We start from the raw sequence: 19,424 nt of genomic DNA, 5'->3' as shown, positions 1-19,424 counted from the left end.
TTTCACTCTTCCCTCTTACTCAACAATCTATTTCCCATACAGAACCTAGACCAACCCTTCTAAAACACAAACCAGATAATATCACTCCCTGCTCTCAACACTGTTGTAGGTTGATTTTTCCAATTGCATATGGAACATTCTCCAGGACACATCATACGCTAGGCCATAAAACAAGTCACAAATATTTAAAAGGATTGAAGCCATAAAAAGTATGTCTCTGAGCACAGCAGAAGTGAGGCTGTTGAAATTCTTTTAAATAACAGAGAGAATTTTGACATATTCCAATTATTAGGAAAGTAAGCAACACACTTATAAAGAACCCATAGGTCAAAGAAAAAAAATCACCAGGAAAAATATCTTGAATTGAATGAAATGAAAATACAACATAACAAAATTTATGGGTTGCAGTTAAAGCAGTGTTTAGAAGGAAATTTGTAGCTTTAAATGCCTATGTTAAAAAAGAAGAAAGGTGGGCTTCCCTGGTGGCGCAGTGGTTGAGAGTCCACCTGCCGATGCAGGGAACACGGGTTTGTGCCCCGGTCCGGGAGGATCCCACATGCCGCAGAGCGGCTGGGCCCGTGAGCCATGGCCACTGAGCCTGCGCGTCCGGGGCCTGGGCTCTGCAACGGGAGAGGCCACAGCAGTGAGAGGCCCGTGTACCACAAAAAAGCAACGGGAGAGGCCACAGCAGTGAGAGGCCCGTGTACCACAAAAAAAAAAAAAAAAAAAGAAGAAGAAGAAAGGTTTCAAATCAGAAACTTGAGCTTCTACCTTAAGGATTTAGAAAAAGAAGCATAAATAAACTCAAAGCAAGCCAAAAGAAGGAAATGATAGGTTGGAGTGGAAATCAATGAAAAGCGAAAATAGAAAAAAGAAAAAGAAAAATCAATGAAATCAAAAGTTGGTTCTTTGAAAAGATGAACAAAATTGACAAACCTTTAGCTAGACTAACAAAGAAAAAAAAGACAGAAGACATAAATGACTAAAATAGAAAATGGAAGAGGGAACATCACTACTGATGAACAGAAATTAAGAGGAGGAAAAGGAGGAGGAAAGATTAAAGGCAGTCAGAATTTTTTTTTCCAGAAAAAAAAAAATGTACTCATCTTTATCACACACAAAGAATGACAGAAAGCAACAGTAAAATGCTAACATTTGAGGAATCTGGGTAAAGAGTATATGAGAATTTTTTGTGCTAATTTTACAACTTTTATGTCTGAAATTGTTTCAAAATAAATGTTTTAAAGAAATTAAAAATAAAATACTATCAAAAGAAAGCAGGTATAGCAATATTAATGTCAGACAAAATAAAACTCAAAGCAAAAAGCATAAAACATAAGAAAAAGGGCTACTGGATAATAATTTGAAAATACAGTCTACCAGATATAATATCATAAACCTTTCTGTACTTAATAACTTTAAAAATGAATCAACAAAAATATAAGAGAAAATAGACAAATTCCAATCACAGTTGAATACTTTTAACTATCCTAGAAATTAACAGATAAAATAAAAGGCATTCAGATTTGAAAGGAAGAAGCAAAGCTGTCTTTACTTGCAGGCTGCATTATCCTGCATGTAGGGAACCCCAAGAAATCCATACACAAAAAACTACTAGCACTAATAAATGAGTTCAGCAAAGCTACAGGATACCAGGTTAATATTTTAAAATCATTGACAGTTCTATATACTTAGCAATGAAAAATCTAAAAATAAATCAAGGAAAAATTCCATCAACAATAACATTGAAAAGAATAAAATACTTAGGAATAAGTTTAACAGAAGTGGTGCAAACCTTATACACTGAAAATTACAAAACATTGCTAAGAAAAATTAAAGATTATCTAAATAAATGGAGAGACATTTCAGGTCCCTGGATTGAAAGACTCAATATTATTAAGATAGCAATTCTCCCCAAACTGATCTATAGATACACAATACCTATCAAAATCCCAGAAGAATTTTTTGTAGAAACAGACCAGCTGAACCTAAACTTAATATGGAAATACAAAGGATCCATAATAGCCAAACACTTTTGAAAAAGAACAGAGTTGTAGGACTTACACTACTAGATTTCCACATTTACTATAAAAGCTGTAGCAATCGGACTTCCCTGGTGGCGCAGTGGTTAAGAATCCACCTGCCAATGCAGGGGACATGAGTTCGAGCCCTGGTCCGGGAAGATCCCACATGCCACAGAGCAACTAAGCCCGTATGCCACAACTACTGAGCCTGTGATCTAGAGCCCATGAGCCACAACTACTGAAGCCCATGCACCTAGAGCCCATTCTCCTCAACAAGAGAAGCCACCGCAATGAGAAGTCTGTGCACCACAACAAAGAGTAGCCCCCGCTCACCACAACTAGAGAAAGCCTGCGCGCAGCAATGAGACCCAACACAGCCAAAAATAAATAACTAAAATAAATAAATTTATTTAAAAAAAAAAAAGAAAGAAAGAAATGTGGAGTCCCGTGACAAATCTTTACACTTACGGACAACTGATTTTTGACAATGGGTGAAGGATCGTCTTTTCACCAAATGGTGCTGGGACAACTGGATAGTCATATTCATGACAAATTTAGATTTGTACTTCATTTGTATTTCACAAAAATCAACTCAAAATGAATTATAGACTTAAATGTAAAACGTAAAAATATAGGAGAAAAACTGTGCTCATGGATAAGGCAAAGCATTCTCTGGTACAACACCAAAAGCATACTCCACAAGACAAAAAGTTGGTAAGTTGGACTTAATCAAAATAAAATATGTTTACACTTTGAAAGACACTGTTAAGAAAATGAAAAGGCAAGCTAGAGACTGGAAGAAAATATTTGCAAATCATGTGACTGAGAGAGAACCTGGATCTAGAATATTTAAAGAACTGTTACAATTTGGTATAAGACAACCCTTTTTTTTTTTTTTTTTTTTTTTTTGCGGTACGCGGGCCTCTCACTGCTGTGGCTTCTCCCGTTGCAGAGCACAGGCTCCGGATGCGCAGGCTCAGTGGCCATGGCTCACGGGCCCAGCCGCTCCGTGGCATGTGGGATCTTCCCGGACCGGGGCACAAACCCGTGTCCCCTGCATCGGCAGGCGGACTCTCAACCACTGCACCACCAGGGAAGCCCCAACCCAATTTTATAATGGGCTAAGATTTGAATAGGCATTTCACCAAAGAAGAAAAACACATGCCTAACAAGTACATTAAATGATGCTCAACATCTTTTCAACCTGATCTCAGTTATCAGTGAAATGCAATCAAAGCACAATGAGATATTTCATACCCTAGCACTACAACGGCTATAATAAAAAGATAGTGGGCTTCCCTGGTGGCGCAGTGGTTAAGAATCCTCCTGCCAGGGCTTCTCTGGTGGCGCAGTGGTTGAGAATCTGCCTGCTAATGCAGGGGACACAGGTTCGAGGTCTGGGAGGATCCCACATGCCGCGGAGCAACCAGGCCCATGAGCCACAACTACTGAGCCTGCGCGTCTGGAGCCTGTGCTCCGCAACAAGAGAGGCTGCGATAGTGAGAGGCCCACGCACCGCGATGAAGAGTGGCTCCCGCTCGCCGCAACTAGAGAAAGCCCTCGCACAGAAACGAAGACCCAACACAGCAAAAATAAATAAATTAATTAATAAACTCCTACCCCCAACATCAAAAAAAAAGAATCCTCCTGCCAATGCAGGGGACATGGGTTCGAGCCCTGGTCCGGGAAGATCCCATATGCTGCAGAGCAACGAAGCCCATGAGCCACAACTACTGAGGATGCGTTCCAGAGCCCACGAGCCACAACTACTGAGCCCTCATGCCACAACTACTGAAGCCCACGCGCCTAGAGCCTGTGCTCCATAACAAGAGAAACCACCGCAGTGAAAAGCCCGTGCACTACAACGAAGAATAGCCCCTGCTTACAGCAACTAGAGAAAGCCCGTGCGCAGCAATGAAGACCCAATGCAGCCAAAAATAATAAAATAAATTTTAAAAATAAAAAATAGTAACGTGTTTTAAAAAGCCCTTACCAGCTACTGAACTGTATGCTTAGAAATGGGTTAAAATAGTAAATTTTATGTTATGTATACTTTACCGCACACACACACACACAAAGCCTTTACCAATACTTTAAAAAAAAAAAAGATGAATAAAGCAGGAAAAAAAAGATGAATAAAGCAGGAAAAACCAAAGCCAAACCCCCCAAAATCTTCCATCTTTAGATGGCTTCTCCGGTGATTTCTATCAAATATTTAAAAAAGAAGTAACACAATTTCACGTAATCTTTTCCAGAAAACAGAAGAGGAGGAAATACTTCCAAATTTACTTAAAATGAGGTAAATTTAAATGTATAATTAAAGGCATCATGATTTACTTTTTGCAGAAAGTGCATTATTAAAGTATAAAAGACATAAAGTATTGGACCACAAGTCTTGAGAACTGGGTTCCCACCCAGATTTTGTTACCAACTAGCTGTATAATCTTTAGCAAGTTACCTCATCTTGTTGGGCCTCGGTTTCCTCATTTGTAAAATAAGGAGACATACCGGAGAGATCCTTTCCATCCACATAATATAATTCTATGGTACATTTATTACATAAAATTTTGTTTAAAACTTGCCCAATTCTAAGTTGGTATAACCCTTCTGGAAAACAACACGGCAATATGTAGTAAGAGCCAGTTCATACTCTTTGGAGAAGTTTTTCAATTTCTGGATATTTATCTTAGGGATATTTTTCAGCCAAAGCAAAAGAATACATAAAAAGATGGTCACTTTAACAACTCACATGTCCAAAAAGAGTGGAATAAGATAGTAACACAAAGAAATATCAAATTACTAAAAATTAGTATGAAGATGATAATGAAAAATATTTTTGTTAGATAATAATCAGAATATAAATGATTTAAACTATAAAAATGTACACAGTATGTAAGAAAGTATGTGCCAAATAAAATGTCATATGAGCTAATGAAAGGAGTATTACAGTTGTGAGTCTAAAGGTTTTTTTTTAAATTATAAAGACTTTTGAAATGTTGAAACATTATATACTCAAAAAGAAAAAAACCAAAAACTTGTCCAAAGGATAGAGATAAAAAAAATCACGATTATGTTGATAAGGTTCTAAATTGCCCTGGCTTGACTAATGCTTCCTAAGAGTGGTTATGAACCTAGGGCTCCCAGCTGAAGTCTCAATGATTAAAACTTTTATCAACTGATACTGGAATTATCAACAGTATTTTACTTGTCCTACTCAGTGTTGAGATAAAGCCTGGAAGTCTTATGATTTTACCAAATACCCATTAAAATCTAGATATAATATTGGATAGTTCAAAATCCTTATGCCTGATTATTTCGTTTATCACTGTTGCTCCCTTTCAAGTTCTCAATTTAAAATTTCTCAGGCAGCCTTCATTTTTAAATGTATCAGCCATGAAACTATTTGAGTTATACAACCACCAAATTTCCTCTAAAGTAAGAATAGTGAAAAGAAGGGGGTATCTAGCTTCCTGATTTTCCTTTGTATTTCTATGGCTGTTTGCTAGGATGGGAACTTCGAGAAGGTCAGCAGAGAGAATACCTGGTAAATGCTACCGTGCACAATCCTCATAAAAGTAGGTTGAACCACCATATGAAATTATTTGTGTAGGTCAAAAATTTGACCATCAGCAGTCTCATATGGCTCAACGTAGGTCAGTGCCTTTTCTTTAATTAAGAAAAACTTTATGTCCCCTTTGAGACTCTGTAGAATCACTGTCAAGGACTCTCCTTAACCCTCTCAATGAGTGTATTTACGTGAATCCTTTTTTTCAGAACCAGAATTTAAGCAATTAGTTTTTGTTTGTTTGCATTAAAATGCCAAAGCCATAAGCAAAACCAAGAAGTGTTTTAACAGAAGCCAACCAAAGAATAAATATCAGAATTATCCTGTTCAACTTAATTCCTGTCAAAGTCATGTTTTTCCTCACAGAAGCAGTTAAGTTTTGGTGCCAACATTTTCAGAGCAACGCTTCTTCCACTTCCAGTAGAAATCAATCCCATTTTGAGAGCATCTTACCTGAAACTACCATAGACTATAAGTAGAATGGAAATCAGAAATGTAGACACTTGACTGGAATCCACCAGGGAATAGGCCCTAGAGAAATAAGAGGAAAAAAATTTTAATCACATGGCAGCAAGTCCTCATGGAGTTTACAGTCTAATGGATTTCTATAAACCCCACTAAGTTTTATTTTTGTCTTTAGGAAGGAAAACAGGTATAAATTAGCATTAACAAAATACATAATTAAAACACAGATCTGCTAGCTTAACATAAAGAGTAAACGTATAGATTCACAGCTATTATTAGTTAACATTCACAGGATGTTAAATGACATTAATGTAAAAAATGCCATCTCCGTATCATAGGCAATATGTGCTTCCACTCCCCAGTTAAAAAGTACCAAAACATCTACCAACTCTGTACACTTGAATTATCAATAGTATTTTACTGGTTTTGCTCAGTGATGAAGTAAAGCCTGTGTCTCGCTCCTGGATTCTAGTTTTATTTTTATAACTGCCTATCGGTTCTCTCCATCTAGGTGTCCCACAGAAGGTTCTTTAAAGTCAACAGGTCCAAAACTAAAGTCATTATTCTTCCCTTCATACCCAAATGTCTTAAGGAATGATATCATGATTCCCTCAGCATTCTCGACACCCTGTTCACTTACTTCCCACATGTGACGACAGTCAGTAAGTCTCACAACTTCCACTTCCGCAAATACCCTACTTCTCTCAATCCTACTGCCAATTCCTTAGCTCCCTTCTATGGCTTGACTATCAGAGATCTTTTTTTTGGGGGGGGGGGGAGGGGCACATCAGTCGGCTTGTGGGATCTTAGTTTCCGGACCAAGGATCGAACCCAGGCGCCCTGCAGTAGAAGCGCAGAGTCCCAGGGAATTCCCAGCACCAGGGGAATTCCCCATGTTTGCAAGTCTGTCTTCAGGAATTCACCGTTCACACTATCCATTCATGTTATGGATTTTCCTAAAACAAACTTCTCTTCATTTTTTTCCCTCAGTTTTTTTTTTTGTTTTGTTTTGTTTTTTTGCGGTACGCGGGCCTCTCACTGCTGTGACCTCTCCCGTTGCGGAGCACAGGCTCCGGACGCACAGGCTCAGCGGCCATGGCTCACGGGCCTAGCTGCTCCGTGGCATGTGGGATCTTCCCGGACCGGGGCACGAACCTGTGTCCCCTGCATCGGCAGGCGGATGTGCAACCACTGCGCCACCAGGGAAGCCCGCTCAGTAAACATTTAACGATGCTTCTGTGCCTGGCACTCTGCTAGCCCCCAGGGATGTAATAAAAAACAAGACTGTGTTGGTCTTGTCCCTGAATGTATTTTCTAAAGGAATTTAAAAATTAAATTTTGTTCTAAAGCAATGAAAACAAAAAGTTAACATAAGCAAGTGAATATAATTGTTGAAAATGTTATAAATTTTCAACAAGTACAGGGTACCTTGAGAATGTATAATAGGTGGATTCTACCTAAGAAGTAGGGGTTGGGGGGGCTTCCTTAGCGGGGGCAGATGAATGAGAGAGATACAAGACTCAACAAAATAGGATTTGGTGATTGTTTATGAGGCCAAGAGAGGATCCCCAGGTTTCTGCTAAGCAGCTGGTGGATGGCTATACCATTTGGCAAAAAAAGGCAACAGGAGGAGCAGATTTGAAGTTTTGGATGTGCTGAGGAAACAGTTGGCTATCTGGGTCTAGAGTTCAGAAGCAGTTCTAAGCTAAGGATACATATTGGGAGCTCATAACCTTCCACATGGTAATTGAAGCCACGGGTGTGGGTGAGAAGAGGACCCAGGATGAAAGCCTGAAAATTCAGAAATTTAAAGATCAGAAAGAAGGAGGAGCTGCAAAGAAAACAAAATGAAACAGAGAAAGAGGAAGAAAACCCAGGATAGCACGGTAACCGATGAAGTGTCTTCAAAGAGCAGCAGGATCAGATGAGATGCTGCCTGAACTTAAACTGCTCTACCCCTTACCAGCAGCAGTTAGTTTTCATTTGCGTTACTTTTCTGATGTAATGAATTTTAAAGTGAATTAAAGTGAGATTGAGCAGCTTTTCGTATAATTAAGGGCCAATAGGCGTTTTAAAAAGCAATTTATAAGTTTTTTTCAGACTCGATCTATAAAACATGAAGGGGGGGGCACTTTTTTTTTGGATGGTGTTTTACTTAGATGACTTAGCTTTTCTGTACCCTTTATGTTCTGAAACATATTGCCATTCCCTAAAAGGTAGATTAAACATTTAAACTTCCCAAACTCAGTGTCTTAAGGTTTGGTACTATTGTTTCTTTCTTTTTGCTATAACTCTCAAATCAATGGAAACTCTCCAGAGACATCACTTAAGACTTCTAGAAGTCTGGGTTGAATTTTGGTTAAACCAGCTCTTCCTCCTCCAGATTCTCTATGCTGTGCTCTACTCTGTGTGACTGACTAACCATAGTCACTGACTTTCCTCACAATCTGTTTTTCAAGGTGCAGTCTTGGCCATGTGTTAAATACCTTACGAAGAGGCTGATTAGCACTACCAGTTCTCATCTCCATTTTCTGGCGATAAGCATGCTACCCACTGCAGAGCAAAATGCACGGTTTCAGGAAAAATGTTCTGATGTTTCATTTAATGGTTTCTTCTATACTGAACTAGTTTTTCAAATAAATCTGTACCAAGAAAATCTGGTTAAAACTGACTCCTAATATAGTTCATGGTATTTTATAATTTACAGTACAACTTTTAAAAAAGTTTGAACTTTGCAAACTACCAAATATCACATAATTAGAAGTTATAATTTATTTCACAGTGTTATTTGAAATTTCATATATTTCAACTCAAACTACCATTATGGAAGTTGTACAAAAAGCCTTTTAACAAAAAGAATTTATTATAAAATACAGAACATGGATTAAAATCAAAGGCCAGCAATCTTATTTTACAGCCCCTCTGTATCTTATACTTCAGACTCTACCAAAGCATCAACAGAAATGTATCATCTCTCAGGCCCTCCCATTGAGGTGACTGTTTCCAGAGACGCTGGATTCACGATAAAGAAAGGAGGAATAACTCTATACTCTGAAGTAAAGGAATTCTTACAGAAATGCAAAAAGAAACTACATACATGCATTTGAGACACACTGAAAGCAGGTCAGCCAAATGCACTAAAAACAGACTTGAAGATTTGCCAAATAATATATTAGTATAGGTCAGCTGTTGAGTTGAAACATTTTATATGGTCATTACGAAAACCATTAATTCTTTAACTACATTCCCCCAAGTCTTAATAGACAAACAGCTACCAGAAAGTTCTCTCATATATAAGGTTATATTTCACACCCTAAGATTTTTAGAACCATGCTGGATTTTAGGAGCTGCTCTACAGGCAAGCATCTATTTCTAGCTGCTTTACCAGCAAGTGCTTAGACACATATCCTGCTAAAAATCATGCCAAACTGAGACACAGAGAGTTCTGTTCTATAACGTGTTCTATGTGTCAGCCTCCCAGCTATACAATGAAAGCATTCTTGTCCACCCAACGAACCAAGCAACTACTATTCCAACCCTGCACACTGACCTAGAATAGCACTTGGCAAACTTTTTGGTCTTGAGACCATCTATACTCTCAAGGACCCTGAGGGCTTTTGTTCCTGTGGGTTACAGCTATTGATATTTACAATACTAGAAATTAAAAGTGAGATAAAATTTAAATGCTTATTTACTAATTCATTTAAATATAATAAAACCATTACACGAGCACATAAATTACATTTTAAAAGGAAAGATAACTATTTTCCAAAACAAAAAATTTAGATGAGGGGCATCCTTTTACATGTTTGCAAACCTCTTTAATTTCTGGCTTAAATAGAAGATAGCCAGATTCTCTCATAATTGCTCCTGCATTCAATCTGTTGCTATATGTTACTTTAGTTGAACTTTATTGGGGGGGAAAAATCTGGCCTTACACAGATGTGTAGCTGGAAAAGGGAGGAATATTTCAATAACCTTTTCAGATAACTGAGGATATTCTTCTTTGATACTACACTAAAATTCAACAAGTGGTAATTTCTTAAAGGTTACTTGCAGTATGGAATCTGAAACCTTATCAGTGAATTAAAAAAAAAAAACTACATTACATTAAAATCCCATGGACTATATTATAGTTGAATGGCTCTTTTACCCATGGATGATTTTGTAACATCACGCATTGGTCACTTGGAAGACACTGGTCACTGAGTTATGCAGCTCTTCCAGATGTTGTTACATTTCATTACACAATATCTGAAAAACCACATTTGTTAATTTCACTTTTTAAAAAATTTCATTTTATTTATTTTTGGCTGCATTGGGTCTTCGTTGCTGTGTGTGGGCTTTCTCTAGTTGTGGCAAGCGGGGGCTACTCTTCGTTGCAGTTTGCAGTCTTCTCATTGTGGTGGCTTCTCTTGTTGCAGAGCACAGGCTCTGGGCATGCAGGCTTCAGTAGTTGTGGCACGTGGGCTGAATAGTTGTGGCTCACGGGCTCCAGAGCGCAGGCTCAGTAGTTGTGGCACATGGGCTTAGTTGCTCTGCAGCATGTGGGAGCTTCCTGCACCAGGGCTCGAACCCACGCTCCCTGCATTGACAGGCAGATTCTTAACCACTGCGCCGCCAGGGAAGCCCTGTTAATTTCACTCTTGAGGCTAATGATAATGGGCACAAAATTTCCAAAATTCCTATTTTCATGCAAATTTTATCACTGGCAAAAATAACTTTTTTCCCCCTTGAAGTAACAGGCTCACTTCATTCATTTTTGAGAAACTGTCTGCCACACACCCAAGTGTGAATAACTCCATAGTTTGTCCACTACTCATCCTTCAAGTAAAAATGGAAGGTTCCAAGAAAAAAGTAGCTAGTTCAGCTAGTATTTTAAATGACTGCACAAGTGTTTTTTCTTAAGAAAACCAATGGTATTTTATTATATAGCAGAAGTGCTTAATAAGAACTTTTTAAATTTTAATTGAAGTATAGTTGACTTACAATATATTAGTTTCAGGTGTACAACACAGTGATTCAGTATTTTTATAGACTACACACCATACAAAGTTATAAAATATTGACTACACTCCCTTTGCTATACATTACATCTCTGTGACTTATTTATAACTGCCTGTTTGTACGTCTTAATTCCCTTCACCTATTTTGCCCTTTTCTCCCCTATGGTAACCACTAGTTTGTTCTCTGTGTCTGTTTCTGTTTTGTTATATTCGCTTGTTTGTTTGGTTTTTTAGATGCCACATATTCCTCTGTCTGACTTATTTTACTAAGCAAAACACCCCCAGCAGGTCCATCCTTGTTCTCACAAATGGCAAGATTTCATTCTTTTTAATGGCTGAGTAATATTCCACAGTGTGTGTGTCTATGTATACATACACATGCCCCCACATCTTCTTTATCCATTCATCTGTCAGTGAGCACTTAGGTTACTTCATGGCTTGGCTATTGTAAACAATGGTGCTATGAACATTAGGGTGCATTACCTTTTCGAATTAGTCTTTTTGTTTTCTTCAGATAAATACCCAGAAGTGGAACTGCTGGATCATATGACAGTTCTATTTTTAATTTTTTGAGGAACTTCCATACTGTTTTCCATAGTGGCTGCATCAATTTACATTCCCACTGACAGTGCACAAGGGTTCCTTTTTCTCTACATCCTCACCAACTCTTGTTATTTCTTGTCTTTTTGACGATAGCCACTCTGACAGGGGTGAGTGATACCTCATTGTGGTTTTGATTTGTATTTTCCAGATGATTAGTGACACTGAGCATCCTTTCATGTGCCTGTTGGCCATCTGTATATCCTCTTTGGAAAAGAAGGTCCTCTGCCCATTTTTTAATCGGGGGAAACTCTGCGTTTTATTAGAAAAAAACAAGTGTGCTCAAGAATTGAGATTAATAAAAGCAATTTTCACTGCTTTGCTCTAAGTGAAACTGCCTTTCTTTTTTTTTTTAAACAGTGTGTGCATGGTGGTGAAGAATACAATGATTATTAGTTCAGTTTGGTGCCACTGCGTTGATTCATGTTACAGCAGCACAGCAGTGGTTTTTTTAAAATGTGCCACTGCTTTTCACTGCAAGAAAAAAAATGTCAAAATGAAAACGGCAAATAACTTTATTAGCATTATGAAAATAGTCTGACCTTGTAGACTCCCTGAAAGGGTCTGAGTAAACCCCAGTGATCCACAGGCCACAATTGGAGAACTGCTGCCTTATACATTTCCCCACAAGCCCTGGCTATATAAACTGCTAGTATTTTCTCACATGCAATTCTAACACATCACAAAACAACAAGGGTAGCTACAATTTTTTTGTGCTTTGCAAAATATCTGGCTTCAAATACAATATGCAGAAAATGACATATTCCAGGCCTAAGAAATGTTATAATCTTTCTCTTCATGGTGGAATATATTGAAACAGAATTTGTATTTTTATCAAAAATATTGTCTATCATAAGGTCCACAATAATCTCTTCCACATTTTTTGTTACTTTAAGGCAAAAAACCAAGTATGTATTCTAAGCATAGTAATGGAATAGGTGTCTCATCAAATAAAATTTTAATAAAATTAAATCCATGTTTAAGATACAAAAAGTAAGACAGTCATTTAAGAAGGTTACAATCTAGTAAAGACACACTGTACAAGGCGGCAGAATGTAATGTTTAATAGAGAAACAAAGTGCTATGGGACCTAATCAAACTTATAAGCTTTTGCACAGAAAAGGAAACCATAAATAAAACGAAAAGCTAACCTATGGACTAAGTCCCCAGTATAATCAAGGCAGCTATGAAGCAAACACTGCATTTCTTCCTACAAGAGATTAGGTGGTGCAAGCTCAGGAGCAGACGTTGGGTTGCTTTCCAAATGAGGATGGGATGGGGTTTGGGGAACCTGGAATTTAAATATGACGTGTGTTATAGTAGCTGCTTAAATTTTTTTTTGCTGCCTTTTGATGAATTAAAGTATGGAAGTTTGCTGCTGTTTCCTATGTGAAAAGCTGTATCAGTAATCAGAATAGCAATATTTACCTGCAATAGTATTTAGTGCTGAATCAAGATATCAATTGATGTGATGTGACTAAATCTTAAACTACATATGTAATTGCAATGTCGGTGCTTTTAAACTTTTAGAAAACCTTCATCTTTAAATTTGGCTCTCTGAAATAAAATTCTACTATAGATGGGATGTTACATTTAACTGTAAAACAAGCTTCTAGCATTTGGTCAAAAATAAATGAAAAGTATAGCCAAATCAGAAATCACAAACACTTCTTTGTCATTTTCTTAACGTGCAGATCTTAAACACGATTTTTTAAAAATTTAGTGTTATTTAAAAAATTCAAATAATAAAGAAATGTGAAATGATGAGTCCCATTTTTAATAAAAGTGGGATTATGTGATATATTTGTCTTCAGCCTGCTTCTACCTGTAACAGTTTTCCATGCTGTTCTTTTAAATTTCTTCATAAACAAAACACAATGACTGTAGGAAAAAAAAAAAAAAAAGTTGAGGGAATTCCCTGACGGGCCAGCGGTTAGGACTCTGTGCTTTCACTGCCAGGGCCCGGGTTTGATCCCTGGTTGGGGAATTAAGATCCTACACGCCATGCTGCACAGCCAAAAAAATAAAAGTTGATTCACCTCACTTGTTTCAGTTAACTTCATCTATAGAAGGGGGATAATAGTGTAAAGTACTTAATACAGCACTTGACACACTACTCAATAAAAGATTGTTGTTATTACTTAGAGGAGGGAGTCACCAGCCTATATATAGCGCTATAGGTTGCCACACACCAGGAGTGGACAAACCATGACCTACTGCTATTCCAATACAGAGCCAAGCTCATTCATTCGGGTACTGTCTATGGCTGCTCTACAGCTTCACTGGCAGAGGTGAAAACAGTTAACGCTTGAACAACGTGGGGGTTAGGGGTGCCGGCTTAGACCTGGCCCTCTGTATCCGAGGTTCATCTGTATCTGTGGGTTCAACCAACCACGAACCGTGTAATACTGTAGTACTTACTACTGAGAAAAATCTGCCTTATAAAGTGGACCCGCACAGTTCGAGTGGACCCCCGTGTTGTTCAAGGGTCAACTGTAGTTTTGAGAGCGACCATATGACTCACAAAGCTCAAAATATTTACTATCTGACCCTATACGGAAAGATTATGTCAACCCTTGCTGTTTACTATTGTTACTGCACAAGGGTACCTGGCCTAAGTTAGTAACCTCCACCCCAATCACCTTAGAAGTACTAGGTGCTTGCTACCCTGCTCTATCTTCTGCTGGCTTGTGCCCAGGGATGAAGGACTGCCTTTCCCCCGGCTCACGGCATCCCCTTGCTTCTGGGTCTGTAAGTAATAAATCTTATGACTATTTCCTTGGTGTGGGGGTATTGAAACTGCACCTTCCATCAGAACGACCCTGTGGATTTTACTTCCCCAAAGTGGGAGCTCAGATGCTGAGGAAACTACCTGGGGACTCCGTGTGGGTGGTTTGTGCCCCCTCATCCATCAGGTCAAAATCTACATGTTCTTAATTCAACACACCAGCTCCAGCTTCACAACACAGTAGGTGACAAGGTGTGGATTCAAATCCAGACAGTTTGAGCCCAGAGCTCTAAAGTACTCTGTGCTAAATATCTCCCAAAAGCAGACACTCCGCTGCCTGAAGAGGGCTCTTCTGTCCTAAGCAATAACAAGAATATTTAATACCCTTGTTTTTTTCTAGAGATATACACAAAGAATTAATGACTGAAGTCTTTAGCTGGAATTAATCCACTATCAGGCCTCTAAAAAGATTCAGATCAAATAACTACTGTCCAGGACTCCAAGAGGAGGGGAAAAACCCCAATACAAATATACTGTTAGAAACCTAAACAATAATGAGAAGCCCTGGGTGATTTTACTTGTGAATTTTCTAATTAATCTTGACAAAAAGTGAGACATTCATAAGATGAATGCCCAAATTTTAAAGTCACACTAAGAAAAGACTACTTTTAGTTGGTAGCTATAAAGGATGCTGGACTCTATTCTATAGTTGGAGACTTCTGCCACTTGTGAGAATATTTTCAGAGAAAACTGTTGGTTTAGTATGAGTCGAACTCCTGTTTACAAACAGAGATGAAATTATGGTGTTTTAAAAGGTTGGGCTGTATAAATTCCCCAAAACTTTCCGTTTTCCTCTACACACAGGTGCCGCAAACACTCAGACAAATGTTACCTGGCCTCCCATAAATAATAAACATGAGAACAACCTTTAAAAGGTGAGTAATTAATTAAAAAGTGTCCAAAGCCCTATCTGAAAGGCCTCTGAGACCAAGAAATAAAACTGCTGTTATAGTAACAGTAACAGCAACAACAATAGCTAATGCTCTTGGGGCTCTCACTCTGTGTTTAGACACTGTACTAGCTGTTTACATCTAACACATTTTATCTTCACAACATTCCTCTGAAAAAGGCACTATTATTATCAGCTCTAGAGATGAAGATACTGAAGCACAGAGAGATGAACTAATTTGCCCAAAGGAGGAATAAGAGCTAGCATGCCAACCCAGGTAGTCTGTCTCCAGATCTAGAGGTCACACTCTAAACCATTTCACAATATAGTAGTCACCCCCTTATCCCTGGTTTCACTTTCCACAGTTTGGTACCTATGGTCAACTGCAGTCTGAAAATATTAAATGGACAATTCCATAAATAAAACAATTAATACATTTTAAATTGCACATCATTCTGAATAGCGTGATGAAATCCTGCACCGTCTTTCTCTGTCCTGCCTGGACGTGAATCATTTCTTCATCCAGGATATCCACTCTGTATACCTACCCTTCCATTAGTCACTTAACCTTCTCAGTTATCAGATCAACAATCATGGTGTCATAGTACTTGTATTCAAGTAACCCTTATTTTACTTAATAATGGCCCCTAAAACGCAATAATGACACAGCCACAGTAAGATATTCTCTTACCGTGCCTAATTTATAGCAAAATGGTACAGTCACTTTAGCATCAGTTTGACAGTGTCATATAAAGGTAAACAGGTTAGCATATTGACCCAAGAGAAATGAAAATATATATCCACACAAAATCCTAAATGTGAATGTTTACAGCAGCTTTATCTAAAATTGCCAAAAACTGGAAGCAATCCAAATGTCCATCAACTAGTGAAAGGATAAACAAACTGTGGTACCTTTATACAGTGGAGAACTACTCAGCAATAAACAAACTACTGAGCAATGCACTATGTATGGATGAATCTCAAATGCATTATGCTCAGAGAAAGAAGGCAGACTCAAAACACTACAAATATATCCCATTTATATGACATTCTAGGAAAGACAAAACTAAAGGGAGAAAAAAGAGACTTAACTGCCAGGGGTTGGGGTGGGAGGAGGGATGATTACAAAGGGCGTAAGGGAACTTTGCGGGGCAACAGAAATGTTCTATTTCTTGACTATGATGGTCCAAGACTATGTGTGTTGTCAAAATTCACAGAACTCTACTCCTAAAAAGAGTGAATTTTACTGTTTGTAAATTATACCTTAAGAAATCTGACTTTTAGAAAAGTAGGGGGAAAAGGGATGACTGGCTGATGTATTAAGAACATATTATGACTTCCCTGGAGGTCCAGCGGTTAAGACTTCAACTTCCAATGCAGGGGGTGCGGGTTCGATCCCTGGTTGGGGAGCTAAGATCCCACGTGCCTCGCGGCCAAAAAACCAAAACATAGAACAGAAGCAATGTTGTAACAAATTCAATAAAGACTTTAAAAATGGTCCACATCAAAAAAAAAATCTTATTAAAAAAAGAACAGATTATAGAAGCAACCTAAGTGTTCAACACCAGATGAATGGATAAAGAAAATGTGGAACATATATATAAAATATATTTCATATAAAAATATATATAAATAAAATGGACTACTACTCAGCCATAAAAAAAGAATGAAATTTTGCCATTTGCAACAACATGGATGGACTTGAAGGGTATTATGCTAAGTGAAATAAGTCAGACAGAGAAAGACAAATATTGTATGATACCACTTACATGTGGAATCTAAAAAATACAACTAGTGAATATAACAAAAAAGAAACACAGATATAGAGAACAAACTAGTGGTTAACAGTGGGGAGAGGGAAGGGGAAGAGGGTAGAGGATTAAGAGGTACAAACTACTATGTGTAATTATAACTAAGCTACAAGGATATATAGTACAACACAGGGAATATAGGAATACAGTCAAAAATTTATACTAATTATAAGTGGAATATAACCTTTAAAACTGTGAATCACTATGTTGTACACCTAAAACTTATGTAATATTATACATCAACTATACTAAATAAGTAAATAAATAAATAAATAAAAACCTTGGGGGCGGGAAGAACAGATTATAGTGCGGTAACGCAGAAGCAGAGAGAACAGGCTACTGTGATAATTCAGGCACAAGATGACAGATGACAGATGATGGCTGGCACTGGGGTGAAAGTCATGGTAACGGTGAGAAGTGATCTGATTCTAGTTATATTTTGAAGATAAAGCTCTGCAGAATTTCCTGATAGATGGAACATGGAGCACGAGAGAAAGAGGAGCAAAGGATGACTACCATGGTTTTAGCCCGATCAAGTGGAAAGATGGATCCACCACCAACAGAGATGGGAAGGCTACAGATGGAACAAGTAGTGGGCAGAGGAAGGGGGGTTGGGGAGTGGGGATCAGGAACTCAGTTCTAAGTTCTAGTCTGCTGTAAAATAGAGATTATGCCATTACTTAACTCATAGTTTGTTTTGTTTCTGTAAACATCACTGCATTCTCCATTTCAGTTGGAAGTCCTACTATTCAGACTTTGCTGTGACCCTAGAAGGAAGGCCAGACATCATACAGTTCTGCTCATTGCAGCTTGATGGGTCTACCAGCTCTCACCCCAAAGTTAAACATGTTCCTCTTTTACAAAAGGGAAAAATGTGTTCACTATCTTTGGCTCCTTTAATCAGGTTCCACTTACACCCCTCTTGAAGAAATTCCTCCATGTTACTATTTCTATATTTCACTCCTTATGTTCAATGTTTATCCCACTAGTTTATGCGAAGGAGAGGTTGTATACTTTGGGAATTCATGTCTGAATCACTTATATTTCTGATACAGCTTTTCCTTCCTATTATGGAGTTTTTAATTTCTACTAGTAAAGTGCGTGCTTAATAGAAAACAAAACAAAACCTTTTTGTTCTCATTTCTCCCATCTGTTAGCAGTTCCTCCTAAGTTCTGTAGCTCCTGATCCTTTTTGCAGAGTCTCTCTATTCTCTCCTTTACATTGACTATCATTTTAATCTGAGAGTTGAGAAGAAAGAAAAAGCTACTATAGATTCCCACTGAAAGGTTTTCTTCTCTTAAGAGAATGCCAGTGCTGTTTCCTACCGTAGCACTGTCACCTAGAAACCAAAATTCTCAGCTGACATAACGTTTCAGGGCTAATCTAATTCCTAGGAAACTACTTGGCACAGTTCAATACATAAAAACCAGCAGTACACTTGCCTTTATACCACCAACAATCTTAACTCTCAAATTGTAAATTCCTAATAGTAATTATAGTTCCTTGGCTTTATTGACCATTTAATATGTGTGGGGTGCTGTGCTATGTGCTTTTTTATTTTTTTAACATCTTCATTGGAGTATAATTGCTTTACAATCGTGTGTTAGTTTCTGCTTTATAACAGAGTGAATCAGCTATACATATATCCCCATATCTCCTCCCTCCCACCCTCCCTATCCCACCCCTCTAGGTGCTCACAAAGCACTGAGCTAATCTCCCTGTGCTATGTGGCTGCTTCCCACTAGCTATCGATTTTACATTTGGTAGTGTATATATGTCCATGCCACTCTCTCATTTCGTCCCAGCTTACCCTTCCCCCTCCCCGTGTCCTCAAGTCCATTCTCTACATCTGCATCTTTATTCCTGTCCTGTCCCTAGGTTCTTCAGACCTTTTTTTTTTTTTTTTTAGATTCCACACATACATGTTAGCATATGGTACCTGTTTTTCTGACTTACTTCATTCTGTATGACAGACTCTAGGTCCATCCACCTCACTACAAATAACTGTTTTGTTTCTTTTTTATAGCTGAGTAATATTCCACTGTATATATGTGCCACATCTTCTTTATCCATTCATCTGTTGATGGACACTTAGGTTGCTTCCATGTCCTGACTATTGTAAATAGAGCTGCAATGAACATTGTGGTACATGACTCTTTTTGAATTATGGTTTTCTCAGGGTATATGCCCAGTAGTGGGATTGCTGGGTCATATGGTAGTTCTATTTGTAGTTTTTTAAGGAACCTCCATACTGTTCTCCATAGTGGCTGTATCA

At 38.1% G+C, this 19,424-nt stretch overlaps 1 protein-coding gene across 4 annotated transcripts in view; it reads right to left on the bottom strand.

Annotated features, from left to right (window-relative positions):
* The window catches only part of SPPL3 (signal peptide peptidase like 3), a 118,909-nt gene that overhangs the window by 39,706 nt on the left and 59,779 nt on the right, over positions 1-19,424 (bottom strand). For all 4 annotated transcript variants that reach the window (XR_003677219.2, XM_028480302.2, XM_024120762.2 and 1 more), the window contains exon 2: positions 6,043-6,120. Coding sequence is in view for 3 of the 4 variants with exons in the window: in XM_028480302.2 (XP_028336103.1) it covers positions 6,043-6,120 (78 nt within the window). In the remaining variant the exon portion in view is untranslated. The remainder of the gene's footprint in view (positions 1-6,042; positions 6,121-19,424) is intronic.

Source organism: Physeter macrocephalus, chromosome 19 (assembly GCF_002837175.3).
Source record: "Physeter macrocephalus isolate SW-GA chromosome 19, ASM283717v5, whole genome shotgun sequence".
In the NCBI taxonomy this organism is placed as follows: Eukaryota; Metazoa; Chordata; class Mammalia; order Artiodactyla; family Physeteridae; genus Physeter; species Physeter macrocephalus.
This window is presented reverse-complemented; position numbering and strand designations above follow the sequence as displayed.